This window comes from Crocuta crocuta, unplaced genomic scaffold, assembly GCF_008692635.1.
Source record: "Crocuta crocuta isolate KB4526 unplaced genomic scaffold, BGI_CrCroc_1.0 scaffold147, whole genome shotgun sequence".
Lineage (NCBI taxonomy): Eukaryota > Metazoa > Chordata > Mammalia > Carnivora > Hyaenidae > Crocuta > Crocuta crocuta.
The window spans coordinates 2620887-2644814 of record NW_027532594.1 but is presented as its reverse complement, the minus strand read 5'-3'; the positions used below and the strand labels follow the sequence as shown (position 1 = coordinate 2644814).

At 37.4% G+C, this 23928-nt stretch overlaps 1 protein-coding gene across 2 annotated transcripts in view; it reads left to right on the top strand.

Moving 5' to 3' along the window:
- ATG5 (autophagy related 5) overlaps positions 1-16448 on the top strand; it is a 132768-nt gene extending 116320 nt beyond the window's left edge. For both annotated transcript variants that reach the window (XM_077780022.1, XM_077780023.1), the window contains one exon: positions 13950-16448. In XM_077780022.1, the coding sequence (XP_077636148.1) occupies positions 13950-14086 (137 nt within the window). In that variant the 3' untranslated portion in view covers positions 14087-16448. The remainder of the gene's footprint in view (positions 1-13949) is intronic.
- The last annotated feature ends 7480 nt before the right edge of the window (positions 16449-23928 follow it).

The window sequence follows — 23928 nt, the reverse complement described above, 5'->3', positions numbered from 1 at the left end:
TTATTTATTTATTTATTTATTTATTTTGAGAGAGAGACAGAGACAGCATGAGGGGAGAGAGGGGGAGAGAAGGAGAGAGAGAGAGAACCTCAGGCAATCTCCACACTTGTTAGCGCAGAGCCTGATGAGGGGCTCGAACTCATAACCATGAGATCATGATCTGAGCCGAAACTGAGAGTCAGACACTTAACTGACTGAGCAGCCCAGGAACCTCGTCTTCTTAAACTTCTTTAAATGGTGGCTGTGACATTCAGGCAAGAAAATGAACAGCAGTCACATGCTTTGAGCTAGAGAATGCACCCCGGTACCCTTTTGCCTTTCCTACACCCAGATCACAACAACACATACAAGATTAACATGGCCCAGCACGGTAATGGCACACAAATTTGTTACGAGTTTCTTTCTTTTAAAGGCTCTTTATTCTCTCCTAAATTTGTAGCCTGCCCAACCTGCACATCCATCCCTAGAGAATACACAGTGTGATTTTCCTTACATATTTTTGAAGGGGCCAGTGAGATAGTCACTCACAACTCTTATCCATGAACTTGCCTCTTAGGCAATTGCAGATGCTGTAGGTGGATATCTTTGTGACAGACTTCTTCCCAGCTATCACGTGCTCATATCGATTGTAGTGCACACACATACTATACACACACTTTATTGAAATGATATAAATAGAATCTAGACTTTTGAGGTACTTTTGATAGTACCTTTCATACCAGGGGAGGCCATGTTTCTAACACCAGTACCTTTTCTTTGGAAAAACTTTTATTTGCCTCTTCCTTTTGTAACTTCATATTGGAAAATAACTGTCATTTCAGGATCTGTGGGGAGTATCCAAAACATCAAGTCACTGTTTCAGTAAAGATCTGTTTACTGTCTGGTTCAGTACACCTGTGGTGTTGTCAAATGTGAAGCATTTTGAAACACCTGCACTCTACTTAAGTTGAAAGCGAAAGACTTTGAGATTGGGTGTGTGTGGATAACAACTGGCTGTCATCACATGACGAAAAGAGAAAGTGCTTCATAAATGTTATGTGGCTCCATTGTCTACTACTCCTTACAGCAAGTGATTCATGCATGAAAGAATTTTGCCTTATTTCAACATATGAAAGTAGAATGTATTAGTATTTCTGAGGATGCGCTTTAGGTCATTGTTCTTGTGGAGTAACTAATGATGAGCTGCTTTGTGTGTTTCTTTTTTGTTTTGTTTTGTTTTGTTTTGTGAGTAGCTAGAAGAGTTAGCCAAATTAGAGTAACAGGAAATAACCAAAGGTGAGCTCAGGTAAAAATGTTTTTGCAGTGTCGGCTATAGTTAAAATGACTCAGGGCTAAGCTTCTGTACCAGACCTGAAGTGAAATATTTCTTTCATTGTTCATGAGAAACAACTTACAAAAAAACAAAAATTTAAAAACATAACTTTTATGCTTTTACTTTGGAGAATACAAAACATCTATAAACTTTGCCCAATCATATTTTATTTCCCAGTTTTCTAATGTAATTTATAAGAACCTAGTCAGGCCAATAAGAATGAAAATGTCTAATTTCACTTTTATAAATTTAATTCAGGGTTCCAGTTGATCAGTATTCTTTCACACTTGGGCTGGTTTAATCCTGAAATCATATGTGATATTGTACAAATGGAGTGTATGTGTAGGTAAAGGCTTTATTACTACATTCTGTGGCAAATTAGTAGTTTCCCTGCATCTCTCTTACCAACAAGTACAATCCTGTAGCCACTTACCGTTTTCCATTTCCATTTCTACTGTTTCCTGGGAATTTATTTACTTTTTGAGACCCTTCCCAACTACCATTTAACTTTTGGTTTCCATTTGATGATGTGTGTTTCATTCTTTATCTGTCAGTTCCTCTGCATCATACTGTCTGCTGGCACTGGATATAGTAAGAGGTATGTGACATAGTTCCTGCTTACCTGGAATTGTTCTTATGTATTCTGAGCTGAGTCTTAAAAGATGAGCAGAAATTAGATGAAGAAGAGTGACCAGGTCACACATACCACATGGCCACCAAAGAAGTAGAATCCTTCACCAGCTGTCCAGGGGCTGGTTACTGAGAGCAATGTGTGGTCTAAAATGCTTTTCTAGAATTTCCCTACTCTGTTTGCTGAGGAACTAGCCAATTTTTTCTACTTCTGTCTCACAAATATGCAGAAAATTTTCAGTGATGTCAGAAATGTGGGAAAAGCATTGAGGAGCTAAGTGGTCTATTTGCTTCATTACCATATTGGAAGATAATGTTAACAACTAAGGCTAGAGATAATTATATACCTCATTTAGGTGGTCTAAATTAGAATGACAGTGCTCTAGGGGCACCTGGGTGGCTCAGTCAGTCGAGCGTCCCACTCTTGATTTCAGCTCAGGTCATGATCTCAGGTTGTGGGATTGAGCCCAGGTTGAGCTATGCACGGAGTATGGACTCTGTTTAAGATTTCTCACTTTCCTTCTTCCCCTCTCCCCTGCTCACAATGCTCTCTCTCAAAAAAAATTGTATTGCTCTAATTTTGTATGCTTTTTGAGAAACAGTAGTTTTTACAAAAATTAAAAAGAAATGGTGCAATTCACCTTGTTTCCTCCTTTGCTCTGTAAACATTAGATTGTGTTTATAAAGTGAATTAACTGTTGGATGTTATAATTTTTTAGACATAAAGCAATCAGAGAAAAGAAACATTTAAATCTCATGTTATTCTTATGAGTCAGATCCTTTGAGTGCTAGAATTAAAGCTGGTTGATTGATGTCTTGTGATTTGAGGTTTGAACCAGCAACAATGACTTCTGTCAGCAGGATGACTCTACCCCCTCCCCCCAACAAAAGAGGTGGCATTTCAGTTTTCAGATTCATGCCACAGAAGCATAAAACCTACAAACCCCCAAACTTCTTCAGAACCAGGGTTTAGGAGTAAGAATAATAGATTTTACAATTTTGGTGACTCCTTTTTTCACTTGTTTAGAATGTTTTCATTGTAGTATCTCTTTGTACCTTCACACTGGTTTGGAAGATCATTTTGTTGGTTGTTTTCTTTCTTTCTTCTTCTTCTTCTTTTTTTTTAATGCATCCAGGTGTCCAAATTCTTAAATAAGGATGGTTCCTGCTACCAGCCTCATAGGATGGTTGGTTGTAGGGTTTACGCAAACAGAATATTTGTTTAAAAGTGAGATTTCATAAGTTGCCTGGATGGCTCAGTCGGTTAAGTGTCTAACTCTTGATTTTGGCTCAGGTCATGGTCTCACAGTGAGGAAATGAAGCCCTTTGTCAGGCTCTGCACTAAGCCTAGAGCCTGCTTAAGATTCTGTCTCCCTCTCCCTCTGCTCCTCCTCTGATCGCATGTGTGCACGTCTTCACGTGCTCGCGCTCTCAACAAAACAAAACAACAACAACAAAAAAAACAACTTTGGGGTTACCTACCTGGGTGGCTTAGTCAGTTGAGCATCTGACTCTTGGTTTCAGCTCAGGTCATGATCTCACAGTTGGTGAGTTTAAGCCCCACGTCAGGCTCTGTACTGACAGTGAGGAGCCTGCTTCTCTCTCTCTGTGCCTCCCATGCACGCTCTCTCTTGCTCTCAAAAATAAACATTTTAAAAAACTGTCAATAAACATTTGAAAAGCATTTAAAAAAGAACACTAAGAATATGTAAAGACATGGTAAGATGTACACAGAATATTAAATTTAAAAAATAAATTAGTGATGGGGCGCCTGGGTGGCTCATTCGGTTAAGCATCCAACTTGAACTTGGGTCATGATCTCACTGTTTGTGGGTTCAAGCCCTGTGTTGTGCTCTGTGCTGAGAGCTTGGAGCCTAGAGCCTGCTTCAGATTCTGTGTATCCCTCTCTCTCTGCCCTTCCTGCTCATTCATGCTCTCTCTCTGTCTCAAGAATAAACATTAAAAAAATTTAAAAATTCTTATTTTTTAAATAAAAATAAAAGTGAGGTTTTATAATCGTATTTTCCCAACATTTTACGATTAACATTTTTTCCTACAATTCTGTTAATATATATTTTTTTTTTTTACAAATTACTGTGTTCGTAAGAAATTTGCAAAATCGAGTTAAAAGGACATAGTTTTTTCTTGTTATTGTTGTTTGTTGATAATCCCACTCTGCAGAGACAGGTACTTGTTGATATTTGACATATGCACAGAAAGTATAAATTTATGATGAATTTTATTTAAATGTAAACCAAGGGGCACCTGGATGGCTCAGTCAGTTAAGCGTCTGACTTCAGCTCAGGTCATGATCGCACAATTCGTGAGTTCAAGTCCCACGTCGGGCTCTGTGCTGAGAGTGCAGAGCCTTGAGCCTGCTTTGAGTTGTGTCTCTCTGTGTCCCTCTGTCTGCCCTTCCCCTCCCTCCCTCCCTCCCTCCCTCTCTCTCTCTCTCTCTCTCTCTCAAATATAAACATTAAAATAAAATTTAAAAATGTAAACCAATATTGTAACTTTTTTTTTAAATGCTTATTGAATTTTGAGAGAGAGAGGAACAGAGAGTATGAGCAGAGGAGGGGCAGAGAGAGAGGGAAATACAGTATCTGAAGCAGGCTCCAGGCTCTGAGCTGTCAACACAGAGCCTGAGGTGGGGCTTGAACTATGAACCATGAGATCATGACCTGAGCCAAAGTCAGACACTTAACTGACATGGGCTTCCATGTAACTTCTTATGTATCAGATTATGACAAGAGTTGTATGCCACTGATTTTTTTTCTTTCTTTTTTTTTTTTAAGAGATTAACTTCTGGATATGATTAGAATGTACCAGAACTCTGGCTCTGGCAAGAAAGAAATAAGCTTTTTTTACTAAGGCATCTACTTAATCATAGCAGCCAGCTTACTTATGCAGTTGTTAAAATGTATTTAATGTAAAAATCTTAAGGCAAGGGATCTGAAAGTGTTGCTCTTAGGAAAACTTTTCACTAAAGATGCTAAGCAGTGGTTCACACATTTAATTGAAGTTTCAGCTATTCACAAGTAACCATGGAAGGCTTTCATGACTTTGCTGAGATACTGTGAGTCTGACATGTGGGACAGGGTCACTGGCCGCTTGCCCTTTCAGCCTCATCCTGACACTCCCTGGTCTTCATTGTTCTCTCTCCCTCACTAGATGCATATGCATATTTTATATTAAAAAATGATGTGTCATTCACAATGGGAATTCAAAAAGTTATTTAAATATAACCCACATGAATAAAGATCGTCACTCAAGTTTGGACAGAAGCAATTTGTTAGGCTCCGTTTATTTATTTAAAAAAATTTTTTTTAAATGTTTAATTTTTAAAAAAATTTTTAATGTTTATTATTACTGAGACAGAAACACAGCATGAGTGGGGGAGAGACTGAGAGACAGGGAGACACAGAAACAGGCTCCAGGCTCTGAGCTGTCAGCACAGAGCCCGATGCGGGGCTCGAACCTAAGAACTATGAGATCATGACCTGAGCCAAAGTCGGACGCTTAACTGATTGAGCCACCCAGGCACCCCTAAATGTTTATTTTTGAGAGCGAGAGAGAGAGTAAGCAAGCAAGGGAGGGGCAGAGAGACAGAGGGAGACACAGAATCTGAAGCAGGCTCCAGGCTTTAAGCTGTCAGAATAGATTCTGACATGGGGCTCGAACTCACAAACGAGGAGATCATGACCTGAGCCAAAGTTGGACGCTTAGCTGACTGAGCCACCCAGGTGCTGCTGTTAGGCTCAGTCTAAACTTGGTAATTAGAATATAGTTTCTTTTCTTAAATTCATCATTTTGCCATCAGATTCCAAATGAAAATGAGTGAAATTCTGTTCCTGGATTGTTTCATTCTCCCTCCATCTTTGTGCTCTGTCCCAACACATGGGCAGTATGGACTAATCTTGGGCAGACAGAATCCGTTCATGGCTTAATCCACTGGCACATACCTTTCCTACGGTCAAAGAAATCATAAAGTGATAATTTTCTTTATTCTTCATCAGTGGGGATGATGACATTACTGTACCTGTCAGAAGATGCTTCTGATTTCCTCTTAATTCTTGTTCTTTACCTAAATCTCAAGAAGTTAACCTGGCTCTTTAAAAAGTGGGTGTAGACGCTTAATCTTTAACAGTAGAAAACAAAATTCCCTTAACAAAATAACACATGCAGGTGATTAAAAGCTAGTCATCGCTTCATTAAAAACTCCTGTGAGACCTCACTCTGGCCATATATAAACAAGTATAATTATTGCTTACATTTTAAATAAAACAGTGAACTATCCTCTAATTCATACTTGACAAATATTAATGGTCCCTATTACACCCAACTAGAATTACTAGGTTATTTTATGAAAGCAGATCAAAAACATTTGAAACTATATTTTCAAAGTTTTGTTCTGGATTTTTTTTAAATGAACAAGTTTTAATTTCTAACTTAATCATATTTTTATCTAATTACTAAGGAGGCTTTTAATCAGTTTACTAAAATGGTGTTTCAGTCTCTTAATACAATTTCTTTTTATAATTATAGCTAATTGGAGTTTTTTGTTTAAATTTTGTTTATGTTCTCATTAAGAAATATAAAGATTATAAGCAAAAGTCAATAAAAGAATTAACATGGATATGTTTTGCAAATCTTGTTTAAAATGTTAAGAGTCTAGGCTCTGGGAATATGTGGAAGAGAAATAATTTCTAAAATACATAAAATATAAAATGTATGCATGGGAAGAGATATGTGGTATATATTAATTGTGATATGTTCATTAAGACCTGTACTACTAAGTGAGTATAGATCAGGAAGAAGTTAATGTAAGTATTTTTAAATGGGTTTGTATTTCTCTGATAAACAGCACTCTCCTTCTGTTTGTGATCACGGGATAAAAGCTCTGTAAGCTTGTATATGTTCATTTTTACTGCTACATCATGTAGTGTGCTCTTAAGATTGAGATCTCATTCCCCAGGAAGCATTTCTGTCTAAGATTAATTGCCCTTTTAAAATCAGCGTTTGATGTATTCCTTTGGCTATATCCTGGCTTGGTTTAACCCTCTTTGACCTGACCTCACTGACTATTACCGCTGAGGCTGAGTCAAAATCCTTCAGCATGATGTATGCACTTCAGATTTCTGCCTGTGGTTTTTCATGTTGATGGATTCAATTAGTTGGCGTTTTACTAATGAACATATCAGAGGTTAAAGAATTTATCAGACACAACCAAATTGTTCAGACTAGTGGTAATCCAAAAACTCATCTCTTTTATTTATTTAAAACTTTTTTAGAAGTATTAAGCATTTTTCAGAAGTTTTACTTTCAGCATCACACATTCCAAGATAACAAATCAAGTCATTTTCTGCTGAATTATAAAATATAAATGTGAAACCACAAAGCTAAACACAATGGGTACAGCATTTGACCTTAGATTTTTGCTATTCCATGTTCACAAGTATGAACTAAAAAAAAAGTTAAACTGAAATTTTCTGATTAAAGCATTTTCCTTTGAAGATATACCATTCATTTCTCTAGCTTCTTTTAAATTCAAGGAGATTTCACATATTTAGTATGCTTATTAATGGTAAAAATGAAACTTATGCATCTCTAGGATCTCAGCTATCCTATTTTTAAAGACATTTAGATCATATTCCTTATTGAAAATTGACTAAAAAGTAAGGACTAAAATGTAGATCGAGGTGGGGAAGATTTGAGCCATTTCTAATATAAATTTCTAAAAGGCAGATCTATCACATACTGTCAGCTCTCAAACGGTGACCTATTTTTAAATGTATGACAAAGATTCTGGAAGGTTTTTTTCTCTATCTCAATGTTCTCATCTTAAAAAAAAAAAAAAAAAGAACATTACCTAAAGTCTACCAAATAACAATAGTACAGTAGGGCTCGTTGAACTTGTCAGTGACACGCTTTACTAAGTACACTTGTTAGCATGACTAACATAATTCAGAGGGTTTACAGTCTTACAGTCCGTAAGGAATGGTTTAAACTGTCATTCTTTCTGTTGTTTGCATAATAATCAAGTCTGGGTTTTCGTTGTTGTCATCTTTCTTTCCTTCTTTTTTTTTTTTTTAAGCACATTCATGAAATTTGTGTGCCACACTGACACTGCATAATAATGAGACTGAGTAATTCAGAGTCTGTATTAACATGAAGCCAAATTCTCACAGCTCTTTGCATGCTAATTACATAGTCAAATCCGTGGTTTTTATATATCTTTTGATATATCTGGTACTGAAAGAATTACCATATTCCCATAACTTTGTGTACAAGAAGAGAACTACAGTGAGTGTTTACTTTTTGTTACCACACTATGATCTTTTAAAAACTAGTCTGCTGTCTTCACTTGATAGTATTTTCAGTCAACATTCTTGTGTTTTTAGGGAGTGAGCAGGAGAGAGGAGTGGAGAAGAGAGTCACTAATTTTACTGTGTTGGGCTGTGTTCTGAGTGCTCTACTTGGATATCCCACTTAATCTCCATGCAACCGTGCAGATTAGAATTTTTTTTTAACGTTTTCCTTATATCTGATAGAGAGTGTGAGCAGGGGAGGGTCAGAGAGAGAGGGAGACACAGAATCTGAAACAGGCTCCAGGCTCTGAGCTAGCTGTCAGCACAGACCCTGACGTGGGGCTCGAACCCACGACCCCTGAGATCATGACCTGAGCCATGAGATCATGACCTGAGTCGAAGTTGGATGCTTAACTGACTGAGCCACCCCGGCGCCCCACAGATTAGAATTCTTTATCCACACTATGAGAGGAGGAAGTTGAGACTCGGAAGATTAAGTGATTTCCCTAAGAATTTAAACCTAGTGAATTATGCTAATTTGAACTCTGAAAGAAATATTATGCTGTTTGAGTGTACAAGACTCATACTAAAACTGGAAGACATGTTACAGATTCTCTGTTCTAGAACCTGGTTTACAGACTGAGTCCTATCGGGAATCCCCACGGGTCGTTAAGTCAGCAAAGCAGCAGGACTTGGGAGGTGCACAATCCCACATCAACCAGAGCCACCCCTCCCTCACCTCACCCTCGCCCCTCCCTGTTTTATATACAGGGTTTCTGCATAAGATCTGGCTTAAGGAAGAATTCCTTATTATCGTAAGATTTATTCAAAGGAACATTGAAAAACAGACTTTATCCCAGAGACCTGGAGAAGAGGCCAGTTTATACATATTTTTAAGTCTCCCAAATGATTCTGATCATCAGCCAGATTTGCAAACCATGGATCTACACAGACATCTTCATTTTATTTATAAGGAGACACAATGAAAAAGATGTGAGGGCTGCTCAGAATCCTTCATTAGCAGAATTGGAATTCCACTTGCTTGCCTCCCAATTCATCTTTCAGTAGCACCTTGTTAACCAGCAGTGCATACTTAACCCTTGTTCCTTTATCTCTTGTTTATATTATTATGTCTATCATTATAGTCTAAGTGTATATTTTACATACACACACATACATAATACATATATTACTACATATATAATTTATATATTTGTACACACTGTTATATAGTCATCATTTTTTATATATACACAAGAAGTTAACATTGAACTTATAATTTTCATTAATGTGTGGCTAATGTAAATTTTTTTGGCTTCCATATGTAATTCTTAACATTCAAATCATATAACCAACAGCTGTCTGTCTGAATGTATTTTTCTTAAAATGTCACAACTCTAAAAATGCTCACTTTAAAGTAGATGCTAGTGAAGAATTGAGTTTATTTTTATTAGGCTATTGGTGATAATACAAAATTATATGATAGATTTACATTTTTATCTTTTATAGTATTTATAAGTAAGATAAATATAAGAAATGAAATTTTATTATGATATTCCTTATGTTGATATAAGAGCTCCTTGGATTTAATATCTAACTCTTAAAGTGAAATGAATTCCTCCTTTACTTAATGAATATACATGTCTATGACATTACTTTCTGTCTTTTTCCTTAATTTACAAACCCAAAGCATTTATGAATGACTGTCCTTATATTTACAAGATGAATTAAAATAATAAGGTTTAAAAATTGCTATGCAGACATTTTACAAAGTAATGATGCACACTTGTCAAAATTGTCAAGGTTAAGAAATTCAAAGAAAGGCAAAAACTAAGCAAATTAAAGAAGAGTATTTAGAAACAGGAAAATTCAGTGCAATGTGTGATTCCTGGACTGGATTCTAGACAGAGGAAAGAAATAATTGGGATAGTTGATAAAATTTGAAATGATTTCAGGATAGTATTATATCAGTGTTGATTTTTCTATTTTGATAGCTGTATTATGGTTATGTAAAAGAATATCTTAATAGCAAGTATACACTAACGTTTAGGGGGAAAGGGCACAGTATTTCTAATTTACTCTCTAATGATTCAGAAAATAATTATATACACACAGAATGATGAAGCAAATGGGGCAAGATTTCAGTAGTGGATGAATCTTGGTGAAGGGGAATCCTTGTACTACTCTAGCAACTTTTCCAGAAGTTTGAAGTTCTATCAAAATCAAGGGGCACCTGGGTGACTCAGTCAGTTAAGCATTCACCTCTTGATTTTGGCTCAGGTCATGATCCCAAGATTTGTGAGATTGAGCCCTATGTCAGACTCCTCACTGACAGCATGGAGCCTGCTTAAGATTCTCTCTCTCCCTCTTTCTCTGCCCCTTTCCCACTTGCACTCTTTCTTTCTCTCTCAAAATAAATAAACATTTAAAAATATCAAAGTTACCCCTCAAAGTGCCCTGTATGAGAGAATTTCATATAGAACTAGTTCACTCGATTACTGTCTCAAATGTTTGCCTACTTTAAACCATCAAACCATCTCATAAAAAAAAAAATTTTGAGTGGGTGAGATATGGTATAACATTTTTCTCCTGAGTCATTTGCTTTGTAGTGATATATTTATTTCCAAGTATTAAATTCTAGATTCCCATTTTGAAACACAAAGACATATTTACCAAAACACATTTACTTTAACAATATTATCAAGTGTTTCCTTTTACTGTTAGGAAAACAAGAAACATCTAAGTTTTCCTTGCTATATTTTGTTCTGAGATTACTAAAATGTCCAGTCATGCTCTGTTGTTATTGGTAGTGGCATGAGTTCAGGTGATAGCATATATGTTTCTTGGCTTATGTGAAAACATTTAGACTTTTTAGTGTTTTAATAACCAAAACAGTTTTTATAGGTAGAGCTCTTCTCCTGCTTAGTAGTGCCAGCCATCAGAAACTATTCTCTCAACTTTAATTTTGGCGGTGTCTTCTGGTGGTATCTTCTACCAGCAACAAAATTATCCAAGTTATCCAAATGAAAACATTTATTGACCAATTACTAAGTGTCAGGCACCAAACTGGCACCGGGGATACAGTGATGAATAAGAGAGAAACTTTAATAATTCCGAGGGAACTGCTATTCCATTCTAAGAATTCCTCTGGTGGCAGTTGTGTCATTAGGGTAAGTCAGAAAACAAGAAAGATAAAAAATGTAGGCAGTGACAAATATCTATTTAAAAGCTTAAACTGTTGTGTTGGGGAGTATGACAGATGCATTTTCACAGTTGTGTTAGTGACACTTTTATGTTACATATTAAAAGTGGCCCCAATTTAGGGCAGCTGGGTGGCTCAGTCATTTAAGTGTCTGACTTCCGCTCAGATCATGATTTTGTGGTTCACAAGTTCGAGCCCCGCTTCAGGCTCTGTGCTGACAGCTCAGAGCCGGGGCTTGCTTTAGATCCTGTGTCTCCCTCCCTCCACCCTCTTCCGCTCGCACTCTGTTCTTTCTCTCTCAAAAATAAATAAACATTTAAAAATAGTTTTTATTTAAAGTGGCCCCAGTTTAAACCAGAGAATTGGTGCTGTCTATTCAGGTGTCTGATAAATGGTTTATTAGGTTTGATATACAAAGTATTTGAATAGTGCTTATGTTCTCCACCTTATATTGTATACCTCAGATTCCCTTGGTCCTTTTTGTGTAACGGGGTCGGTCTTTTGCCTTTCAAACACACTTATGCATGTGAGTATGCCATATGGTACTTGCTCTCACATTTAAATACTGCTTTAAGCACAATGTTTTGAATTATTGAGTTGAGACTTGTTTCTATTACTCTGTTTCAGCATATCCAAAGGTAGCTCTGGCTTAAGGAAAAACTTTACAGATAAGGAACTCTTACACCGCTGTTTTCATTCTTTGACTCAGTGCTAAGTAGGAGGAGGATTCTGAGAATATTAAAGTATTTCAAAGAAATATACATAAGAATATGAAGAGAATGATACCGGAAATGTTTTCAAATATTCTAAGAAAGATTTAATGCAGTAAAAACTTGGCAATCTAGAACTTAAAAAGGATGAATCATTCCAGATACCTGAGGGTTTATCCATTTGAATATCAACAGTTTAAAATCTTATAGTATTAATATGATACTTTGTATAGTATAGTGTTCTGTACATTGCTTGATCTTTTATTTATAGATGATTCCCATCATTATGGAAATTAGTCATTGTATTAACACTAGTGATCACAGCTGTTTAAAAAGTATGTGTAGATGCAACAAAAATTGTCAGAAAAATCAGTGAAAGCATTTTTTTAGGTGAGAAATATTATGAGGTAATACCTTTTTCCAAAATTATTTTCAAGTATGGCAACGATTTAAGGGTTTGTTTTGGAACTTCTACATGGTTATATTTGGGATTGATAGTGCATTTGTTAGCTTTTCATATTTGGCATCATTTTATCAATTTTCTGTAGTGTTTTTGTGTCTTCTCCTATTGTCACTCTGTTGGCTGTCACCTCCCAGGACTTGTGCTGCCTCTCACAGGAAGTTTAAATACTTCTTTAAAAGCGTCTCTTGTTTGAGGTGCCAGCCAAGCCATTATCACCATACATCATCAGCCCATTTTGCCTGGAAGTTAGAGCACTAGGGATGAACAGGGCACAGAGGGAAAAAGGAGGGTATTTCCCTCTCATATAGTTTCATGAGTTCCCTGTTTCCTTGTCTTCTGTCTCCAGGAAGCTGAGCACATTAGACATTGTATTTTAGATTAAAAGAGACAAACCAAGAATTGTGAATTCACAAACCAAGAATTCACAAACTGTGAAGGAGTGACAGAGTTTCTTGAAGGTTGTTTTGTTTTGCTCTAAGGAAAGGAATTGGGTTTTGCTTTCCTTGTTTGCCTGTGACAGCCAAGGAAATGGTTCGGAGGGCGCTGTTGTTTACCTGTTGTCGGTACAGCTTATCAAAAGCATAAAAGATATAAAATTAACCTAAAATTTGTAATAAAATTTAAATTGGAAAGAAAAGTATGAATTGCAGATCTCTTTCAATTGGCCAATGAGTGTTAACAGAAATCAATCAGTTTTCATGACTCTAAAAGAGGAATCCTGAGTCAGACTCTTCGTTCCTTGTCATGAAAACTGTAACTCCGGGTCTCTAAAACTTTCTGATCCGTATTTGAAAAACTTGATTGGAAATGAACATACAGCTCCCATCTGTTTAATTAAACATCTTCCCAAACACCAATCTTATTCTTGATGATTTCGAGTCATATTTCTGTTTTACATGTTTTAGTTATATATTGACCTACTTCATATACCCGTCATTTTTAATAACCATTTAGTACAGTTTTTAATGTGTAACTAAAATAAATTTTGGTCAGTGGGTACAATGGGCTGTTTTCTCCACTATAGTTTCATTAACGTCAATCTTAGGTAAGCACAGTAATTAAGAAAGAATGAATACTTTCACATATAGCAACAGAATTTTTATCAGAATTCATTGCAACCCTCAGGTTTCTGTTTTGGGTGATACATATTGCAACATTCGAACTTTCTCCATGTCCACATTTCCTGCTCAGGAGACAGACCAGGTTTAACTGTTAAAGCTGTAAAATCCATTTAACTCACCAAGGATTTTCAAAAGGCAGCAGATTTTTTTTTTCTTCTGTTTTGACCCTTCCTGACTACTGTTGGATTTCTTTCTTGGAATAGATGGAGAAAAAAAGAATCAAGTGATGATTCATGGAATTGAGCCAATGTTGGAAACACCTCTGCAGTGGCTGAGTGAACACCTGAGCTACCCAGATAATTTTCTTCATATTAGTATCATCCCACAACCAACTGATTGAAGGATCAACTCTATGCCTGAACGGAATCGCCCTTAAACAGGATTTACCAGAGCATGTCACCCTTCTGCTTCAATCAGGTTTGGTGGAGGCAACCTGACCAGAAACACTACTGCAAGCCAAACAGGAAGATGATTCCATGGTAGATAAGGGCACTCAGGCTGGTCTTACTTTGCATCACCACTGCTTTCCTCCACTGCCGTCATTAAACCTCAGCTGCGGCATGAAAGACTTCACAGGACCACTGCGAGTCTTCTGTTTTCTTGTAAAATATAATGAAGCCGAAACCTTTGGCCTAAGAAGAAAATGGAAATATGTGCCACTCGATTTGTATTTCTGATTAACAAATAAACAGGGGTATTTCCTAAGGTGACCATGATTGAACTTTAGCTCGAGGGAGTGGAAACATTGGTTTAATTTTCTAGAGAATTCGACTTAAGAAAGTAAAAGAGAAATTCTGTTATCAATAACTTGCAGTAATTTTTTGTAAAAGATCCAATTACAGTAAACCCATATTTCCTTAATGAAAATTTCCTATGTTTACAGTCTGTCTATTGGTATGCAAACAATCTTGTAACTTTGATAATGAACAGTGAGAGATTTTTAAATAAAGCCTCTAAATATGTTTTGTCATTTAATAACATACAATTTTGTCACTTTTCCAGTACTTTCTGACTCACATACAGTAGATCACTGTTTTTACTCTGTGTTACCATTCAGGCGGGTCGTCATTGACAAGGAGTAGATGGAGGGCATAGGATAGATAACTTGTCTCAGGAGCTGTCGGAGAATTTCTTGCTGCCAATTTTTAAATCTATATTCTTTACATGCTAAAGATATAAGTGTTATCATTTATCTTTGCTGTTTTATCACTGTAAACACTGTCAAATCATAGTATGTTAAGCATCTGTTTAAGATAATTTTGCATCTTTGGGAAAAAACCCAATCCTTTACAAGCGAGTGTTTTTCATTGGCTTCAGGTCTGATATTTCACTGTGGCCCCTGGCAGCCAGTCTTTGCAGTCTTAAGATTACCAATCTCTTGACTTAACTTTACCAAAAATATTCAGGAGTTCCTGGAGTTCTTATTCAGCATAAGGAAAGTTTTGCTGCACTTTATTACCTTGCTGCTGGGATTCTACCAGCCGAACGCACTTGTGCATTACACTGTTTCTTGTGAGCTGACCTGCTGTCCATCTTGAATGTCGACCCATTTGAATATACTAAAAGACATAGTATTATACGATAATGGTTTTAGATTCCATAATAAAAATGGATGTTCTTATTAGAAAAATTGTGCGAATGTTGAAGTGAGGCCCTGCTAGTGCTCACTGCTTCCTTTTTCCTTTTGTGATTTTCACTGATTAATAATAGTATATTTATTCATAGGATGAGATAAAGTTCTTCAAAGAGCAGATATTGTGGAATGGAATGTATAAGGCTCAATCAAAAAGAAAAACGTAGGGTCCCAATGTGAGAAAATTCACCATAATTGTCAACAAAATGAAAAGTGCCATTTTAGTAAAGGCAGAAAAAAAATAACAATATTTGAGTTGCTTAAGGACAAAAAACCCACTGACTTGTATTTTTTCAAAGGAGGTTGATCTGAATATGATTGTTCACATTAAAAGTGTTTATTCGTCTATTCGGTTTGGGGGTTTTCCCCCTTGATGTTTTGACAGACTGAAGTGAACTTCAGTGAACAAAAGGATCAAAATGCCAGGGAGTGTTAAGCTGTGAAGAAGAAAGTGTGGTAAGAACGGTAAGCCATAGTAGTTTTCCACAGATGAGACCAGTTTGAGGTTTCTACAGTGGATTCAAGTGAGCTACTGATCTCGACTTCCAGATATGAAAGTAAATGTTATCAAGCCATTGCCTGATGTTACTTGTTCATTAGTACACCAGCATCGTAACATATTACTCTACTCTAGTCCCAGGTAAGCCAAGCCCCGGTCCCCAGAGGAAAAATACAAACAGAAATTAGTGCTGGCTTAAATATCTATTTTTGTTTCTTTTTATTTGAATATTTAAATTTTATGGTTTATTAAAAAAGTAAATACAATTTTGTGTCTGTCATTATTTCCAGAAATTGGAAATGAAGTGAAATTCCTATAAAGCAAGTTAGCTATTGGGGGAATTATTAAAATTTCCTTAGTCTTATGCTTGTCTGAAAGTCTCTCAAAGTAGTAAAAGATATGAGGAATAAAGGAGAGCATACAAAAGGGCCACAGATCTCTATGTGCTTGTGTCACTCACTCGTGGTAGTGACCTCCCCCCCCAAGAAAATGAAAACGTGTTTTTAAATTATGCATTGTTAACTAGGAAGGTATAAATTCAGCCTTAAATAAAGTAAATCATTGCTTGTCCGTCATAGTGTTGTTTTTCATTTGAATGACCTAAGTTCTGAGCATGGATAGAGTTGAATTGAGAAGCACCTTCTGTATCTAGAGACCCAAAGTAGCCTGCTCATAATTAAACAGAATTGACCTCCCGGTCTAGAGCATGGTGATGTATAGACCATATTGCAGCCAGTCTAAGGTAAACCCACGAGTGCATTAAGTCCTGTTATATTGACCTCCCCCCTTCCCCCATTCAGCTGGAAACTAGGGAGGAATTGATCATTTGCTAAGAAAACAATATACAAGATTTGATATTGAATGATAGTAACTTTTAATGGTTATCTTCCTAGAGTGTGTTTATTTTTGATAGGCTATATGAGATAACGTTTTCTTTCAATTTTCAAAAACTTGGTTTATGTGGGTCATGCCAAAGAATGACAGTCTCACTTTTTATTTATCATACTGTTGATATTAGGTCTGAGGTGAGTCGGGTTTCCTGTTAGATTGTTGAAATAGAAGTGTAGAATCTTGAGTCAAGGTACGATAGGAAAAAAATCAAGTGTGGTGATCTTTGTAGTCCAATCATTCATAGTCTGTCATTGAGATGGAATCAGTCAAAATACTTACCTATCTCCTTTGAGTTATATCATCCTCCCAAGTGTTTTCTAAATATATCCCTTTCCTGGTCTGGAAGTATTAAAAATCACCCATGGGAGTCTTGGAGAGGAGAGAAACATGCCTCTTTTCTCAGATCATTGAGGTTAAACGATAGTTTGTAATTATAAAAATTCACTTGCCATATAGCTTTATTTGACAGAAGAAGCCTTTAAAGTCTCTCTTGTGAATTACAAGTTTGATCCTTTATTAGCAAAAGTAATACTACTATGGAATCTAGTAAGCACAATACAGTATAAGCATGGCGTGAAAAGGGGCTCAATTTTAGATCCTTTAAGTGTGTTCATTAAGTGTTTAGGTTTTTTAATGCTGACTATTTTTGTTAACTGAGAATGTGTTAGAATGATCCACAGTGAGATACAGACAAATCTGAAGATGCAGGAATGTCAGTATGCTTTGACATACCAGTTCATTCTTTTGAAAGTGATAAATTTGGCTTTCCCTCTGTAGCATCCCCACCCCCCCCACCCCCACTTCCCAGAAATAAATACAACACAACCAGGCTGTTTCCTCTTTGATTTCCCTGGTTCTTAGCAGTGTCTAGCACATAGCTGGTGCTTTGCAGATGTGTCCGAAAAGAAGGAAAAAATGAACTCAGGATTATTTAATCACAATTTAAAATCAGTGTTGTATTTTTCTGTTAAAAATACCCACTATAAAAATAGGAAGAACCGAGTCGTTTAGAAATCAACAAAGTACAATTAGTTCAGGTTTGCATTACTGTGAAGACTTGCTTACTCAAACCAGCTACTTTCAGTAGGAACCACTGTGGATCAGATCCTTGCGTCAGTCCACATTCATTTTAGCTGCAGAGTAGACCGCAGTACATAGCTTCTGTTTCAACATCACTGTAATGGAAGCAGCCCCTAAAGCTGGAGCTATTCTCATCAAGCATCTGGAGGTATTTATTAATTTTGACCTTTTCATAAATGAGTGGTTTGTGTCTTGCTTTTGCCTCCAGTCTTCTGAAAATGTAATTCATTTTTAGCAAGGAGAATGTGTTAGACCTGTGAGCAAAGTAGACGGTTAGAAAAGCTTTAGGAGAAATATAGTGGTTGCAGTCTTTTATATTGAGTAAAAGAAGATGTCTACGTACTTCACATAGTGTTACTTAGAAAATGCTGTTGTCTTTTTTTATTTTTTTCCCATAACAGTTGCTGTGGCTTTTAATATTTGTGTGGAGCCTGTTTCTCACACTAAGCTGATAAACTCCACAAGAGCAGAGACCCAGTCTCTTTGGTTCAGTATTGTATTCCCAAGACCCAGCACCATACCTTGAAACAATGGACTGCACTATATACTTGTTGAATAAAACGAAAAAGCTGAATGACATATCGCCCTCTTAGAGTCCAAAGCACACTGACCTATTAAAGGCACTGAGAAGTTGTAAGGTCATAAGAGCTCTTTGATCCAGCATCTCCCAAACTATTTTCAGTATAGGAATTCTTCCCCCCAGTACCACATCATATTGAAAACTAGCTTGAAATGCTATGTTGAATCATTAGGTCATAATGACCTAGAGTTTATAGCAGAACCCTGATTCCTGCTTTTCTGACAACTTTATTTGAAAGAAGCTTCTGGCTCCAAACAAAATATTGTTAGCCTGTTCATTCCTCTCTCCAGATATGCCCCATATTGTCAGCATTGCTCTTAAAACTCAGCAAGTGCATAGTGAGTATCTAATACATGCTAAGGGATGTGCAGAGGATTCAATAGTTTAGAATTCATAATGCCAGTATTGGGTGGGTAGTGCAAACGTTCATCAGTGCTGTAGTTTAACGGCCCATTCAAAGTTAGATTTAGTAAAAGGGCCGGGAACCACAAGTTCTTTTTACAAATGTTCAAATATTGAAACTGAGGCAAATGATTAATGGAGTAGAGAAGACTCACTTCTCAGTCCTTAGGTATGAGATAAAGAATCAGAGGTGAATAATTGCTCTCATGGAGCCACAATAAAGCTAGCCAAAGAGCCACGGAACTGAAATGTGGTATTCTAGGAAAATAATCACCATCAGCCCAAGAGGGAGTGCCAAAGGCCAAGCAGAGAAGGCCCGCTTCATGGATAGGCAGCACTGGCATGTGCAGCAAGCACTTCTGATTTCTAGGGCAGTACTGTGCTTGTTTGGGATGAGATAGCCATCTTTTTAAGTTGTCTAGAAGACATTTTCCAGATAACAAGTTATGTTGCTGAACGTTTATCTCCATTAACTTAGACGTTGATATTTTTGTTGCTCAGAACTGTTGGGTTTTAGCTTTCTTTTCCAGAGACAGCAACTCGATGACCTATTAACTCTATCTGATCCACTTTGTGCAGACCTAGGGAAAAACTTCATGCCCTGACTGCTGTGGCCTTTTGCTGGGTTTGCCATGTCAACCACACCTCCCTTAGTTTGGTCATTCCTAGTAACCTATATTTCTGTAGTTCCTTTTGTCATGGTTTTGAAATGAATTATGGAATATGACATATCAATTTTTACTGATATCTCTGATCTACTGTGATGATGCTAGTATTTATGTGTGACTGGTGACCTTTGAAAGTATCAACTGAAGCCAACTTTAGATGAAGGGTAGCCATGTTGGGTGTGTGTCTGCGTGTGCACATGAGTGTATACGTACATGCATAAAGATCATAACAAATCAAATAAAGGCTAAGTTACTTTTGAACTGTACCAATCTTAAAACAGTAGGGTAAAACAATAGAAACGCCAGATAATTTGTGATCATTAGTCCATCTCAGATGTCTGGTAGTCATACTTCTTTTCTAGGGAGAACAAAGCCCGTACATTAAGTCTTTAAGAACATTTAGGACATCTCAGTACAACCAGCTCTTAATTGCTAATTAAGTATTAAGTATGTTCTCCCAGATTTTATAGAATTCCGCACGATTCTATTCAGATTCCCCATTCATCTATTCAAATATTTATCGAGCAGTTAGAGCGGTGGATGTCTGGGAGGAACAAGACATGGTCTCTGACCCTAGGGAACCTCTGTAAGAGGAGAGAAAAGAAAATTATTACAGAGCATAATAGTTGGAGATTGCAGTGAGAAAGGCACCAGCACTCTGAGAAAATAGAGCTGAGAAAACGATTTACTTTGCGCTAACTCGATGGTATCTCGCATGACCTCTCAGAAACATTTGGCAGTTGTTGATTACACCTTTATTCTTGAAACACTTTCTTCATTGGACATCACACCCTCCTGGTTTTCCTTCTTTCTCAGCCCCTTTCTCAGTCTTCTTTGTCGATTCTTCTCGACCCCTAAATATAGAAATATCTTGGGCTTTGGTCCTCTTCTGTAGCCACACTCAATACATGAGCTCATCCCATGGCTTTTGACACCCTCCAGATGTTATCTGCAATATTAACTTCTCCCGTGAGCTCCATACTTAACACCCAACCACCTGCTTGACAACCAGCTTAGATGTCTAATATACAATTCAAATTTTATTTGGTCAAAGCAGAACTTCTGACTTTCCCCTCAAACCTGCACCTCTCCCACTCTTTCCCATCTTAATAAACAAACACAACCCAGCCCCAAAGCCTATATTTTTACTTCCTCTCTGCCCTTCACACACATAGCTATCAACAAGTGCTGAGGCGTCTACTGTAAAATATATACTGAATGTTACTTCTTACCACTTCCATCATTACCACCTAAGTCTAAGCAACCGTCCTTTCACTTGGACTACTGCAGTAGCCTTCCAGGTGGTCTCTCTGCTTCCATTCTTACTCTCTTCAAAATATAGTGACCTTCCAAAAACATGAGCGACATTGTAGCTGTTCCTTGCGCAGAATGTCTCAGTGTCTTTCTGTGCCATACAAAATGGATCTAAAATCCTTACCAAATTCTGCTTGACCTGGTCCCTGCTTCTGACCTCATCACTCTGCTTTTATTACTTTCTCATGTCTACACCAGCCTCCTTGCCCATCTTGTCCTTTGAATATGCCAAGATCATTCCTCTAAGGTGTCCACACTATATATAGCTATGAGTTAACAGTTACTGAACACTTAGTGTCCCAAGGACTGTTTTTCAAGCATTAGCTCATTTAAGTTCAAAGCTATATGAGATAGTTACTGAAACTATCCCCATAGGGAAACTGAGGCATGGGACAGTTAAGTAATTTAATAACATTTTGAGGTGAGTGATTTATACCCAGGTAGAATGGGTTCAGGGTCCAATTCCTGCAGGAGCTTTGATTTGGCTTACTTTTGGTCTCACAACAGAATATTGATCTTCATAACTCTTAACAGTGCCTGACGTCACAGGGCCTTATTAAATATGAACTGAATGCATAAGTGTCTATAACATCTGAGTAGTTTATGAAAAGCTTTATTGAAGAGGGCTTTTTAGCTAGAGCTTGAAGAAATTGAGGGGCACACGGGTGGCTCCATTAAGTGTCCAACTCAATTTTGGCTTAGGTCATGAATCTCCCAGATCATGTTTGAGCCCCAAGTCAGGCTCCATGCTGGTAGGGTGGAGCCTGCTTGGGATTGTCTCCCCCTTTCTGCTCCTCCCCCCTACTCACACATGCCCTCTCTCTCACTCTCTCTGTCTCTGTCTCTGTCTCTCTCACACACACACACACACTACATATAAAATATATAAAAATTGAGAAGAGAGGGAAGGAAAATGAGTGACAGGAGCCAGGTGGAATACAAGCTCAGAGAAAAAGGCCACCTGGGGTGGAACCTGTCACAGGAAAGAGGGAAAGATAAAACAGCAAAGATATGTTCTGCTCTGGCAAAATTAAAGCCTTCTGTACCATGCTAAGAAGATGAGGTGTTTTTTTGTTTCTTTTTTTGTTTTGTTTTGGTGTGCAGTAAGAGCCACTGAATATTTTTAGTAGTTAGATCATACATTCAGAGCAACCTTTTGAGGTGATGATGCTGGTGGCAGTGTGTAGGGAGGTTTAGAACAGGCTGAATCTGGGGACCTGTGAGAGAAAGCTGCCATGACCAAGTCACTAACATGTCTTGGCTATCACAGTAGCCTCAGAAATGGAGTTCCCACATCTATTCTTGCCCTTTCAATTCCTTTCTTCATCTGGCAGCCAGAAAGATCATTCAAAAACATTAGCTCTGTTCCTGTGGTATTGTGATTTATAATAAGAAATATGTTGGGCCTTCCTCCTCATTCCTGGCACAGAGCTCCTAAAACCCTTGGAATTTCTTAAGTGATGACAGCCATAAAGGTGTCTTTTGTTATATGAGATGACCACACCTAAGGATGAGGGCTGGTTGCCAAGAGAACCAGCCATGTGATTAGAGAGTTCAAACTTTCAGCCCCACCTCCCTTAACTTCCAGGAGGAGGGAGGGACTGGAGATTGAATCAATCACCAATGGCCAATGGCTTAGTTATGCCTATGTAGTAAAGCCTCCAAAAGGATGAGATTTGGAGAGCTTCCACATTGATAAATTCATGGAGATTGGGGGAGAGAGGCACCCCTTCCCACATACCTTGTCCTATGCATCTCTTTCATTTGCCTATTCCTGAGTTATATTATTCTATAATAACTGGTAATCTAGCTAGTAAAATGTTTCCCTGAGTTCTGTGAGCTGCTTTAGCAAATTTATTGAACCCAATGAGGAGGGGGTCGTGGGAACTTCCCATCTATAGCTGTTTGGTCAGAAAAGCAGGTGACAACCTGGGCTTATGATTGGCATCTGAAGTCAGAGTATGGGGGCAGTCTTGTGGGAGTAAACCCTTAACCTGTGGAATATGATGCTATCTGATGCAGTGAGGATAGTGTCAGAATTATGTTGACTTGTAGGACATCCTGTTGGTGTCCAGAGAGTTGCTTCTTGGTGATGTGGATAAAAAACAAAACAAAACAAAACAAAACAAAAAACCCTACCCAACACCATCACGTTGGACTTGGCACCAGAGCCATTTTTGGTTCATTTTCTCCTCTGAAATCCTTAAAGGGTTTCCTATTGTCTTTAGAGATTCCAAAACCCTTACCATAAGGCAGGCTTTGCAAGATCTGACTTCTCCCCACTAGATTAATTCCCAATAATATTCTTCTTCATGATCCAACCATACTATATACACCTCTTTCAGATTCTGAAAAAGCATGGAACTCTCTCTTATCACAAACTATTTCTTCTTCCTCGAATGTGTCCCCTGTCCTATCACCTTCTAAGGACTTTTCTTTCCAACTGACCAAAATTTTCCTAGTAGGATTGCCAGATGTAGCAGATAAAAATACAAGATGCCTAGTTAAAATTGAATTTCAGATAGGGGTGCCTGGGTGGCTCAGTCGGTTGGGTATCCAACTTCTGCTCAGGTTTGTGAGTTCAAGCCCTGCGTCAGGCTCTGTGCTGATGGCTCAGATTCTGTGTGTGTGTCTCTCTCTCTTTCTGCCCCTTGCTTGCTCACACTCTGTCTCTAAAAATAAACATTAAAAAAAATTTTAATTGAATTTCAGTTAAACAAATTATTTTTAGTATAAGTATATACCATGCAATATTTGGGGCATAATTATAATAAAAAAAGAACTTGTTATTTATGTGAAATTCAACTTTAACCCAATGTCCTGTATTTTATGTGGTAACCCTATTCTCTAAACTAGATTTGGTTATGTAGTAGTCTCCCTTATCCATGGGGTATATTTTCCAAGAGCCCCAGTAGGTGCTTGAAACTGTAGATAGTACCAATCCCTATATATATTGTTTTTCCTATACATACATACCTGTGGTAAAGTTTAATTTATAAAGTAGGCACAGTAAGAGATTAACAATAATTATAATCAAATAGAACAATCATAACAATTTACTGTAATAAAAAGTTATGTGAATATGGTCTTTCTCCATGTCTCATAATACATTAAT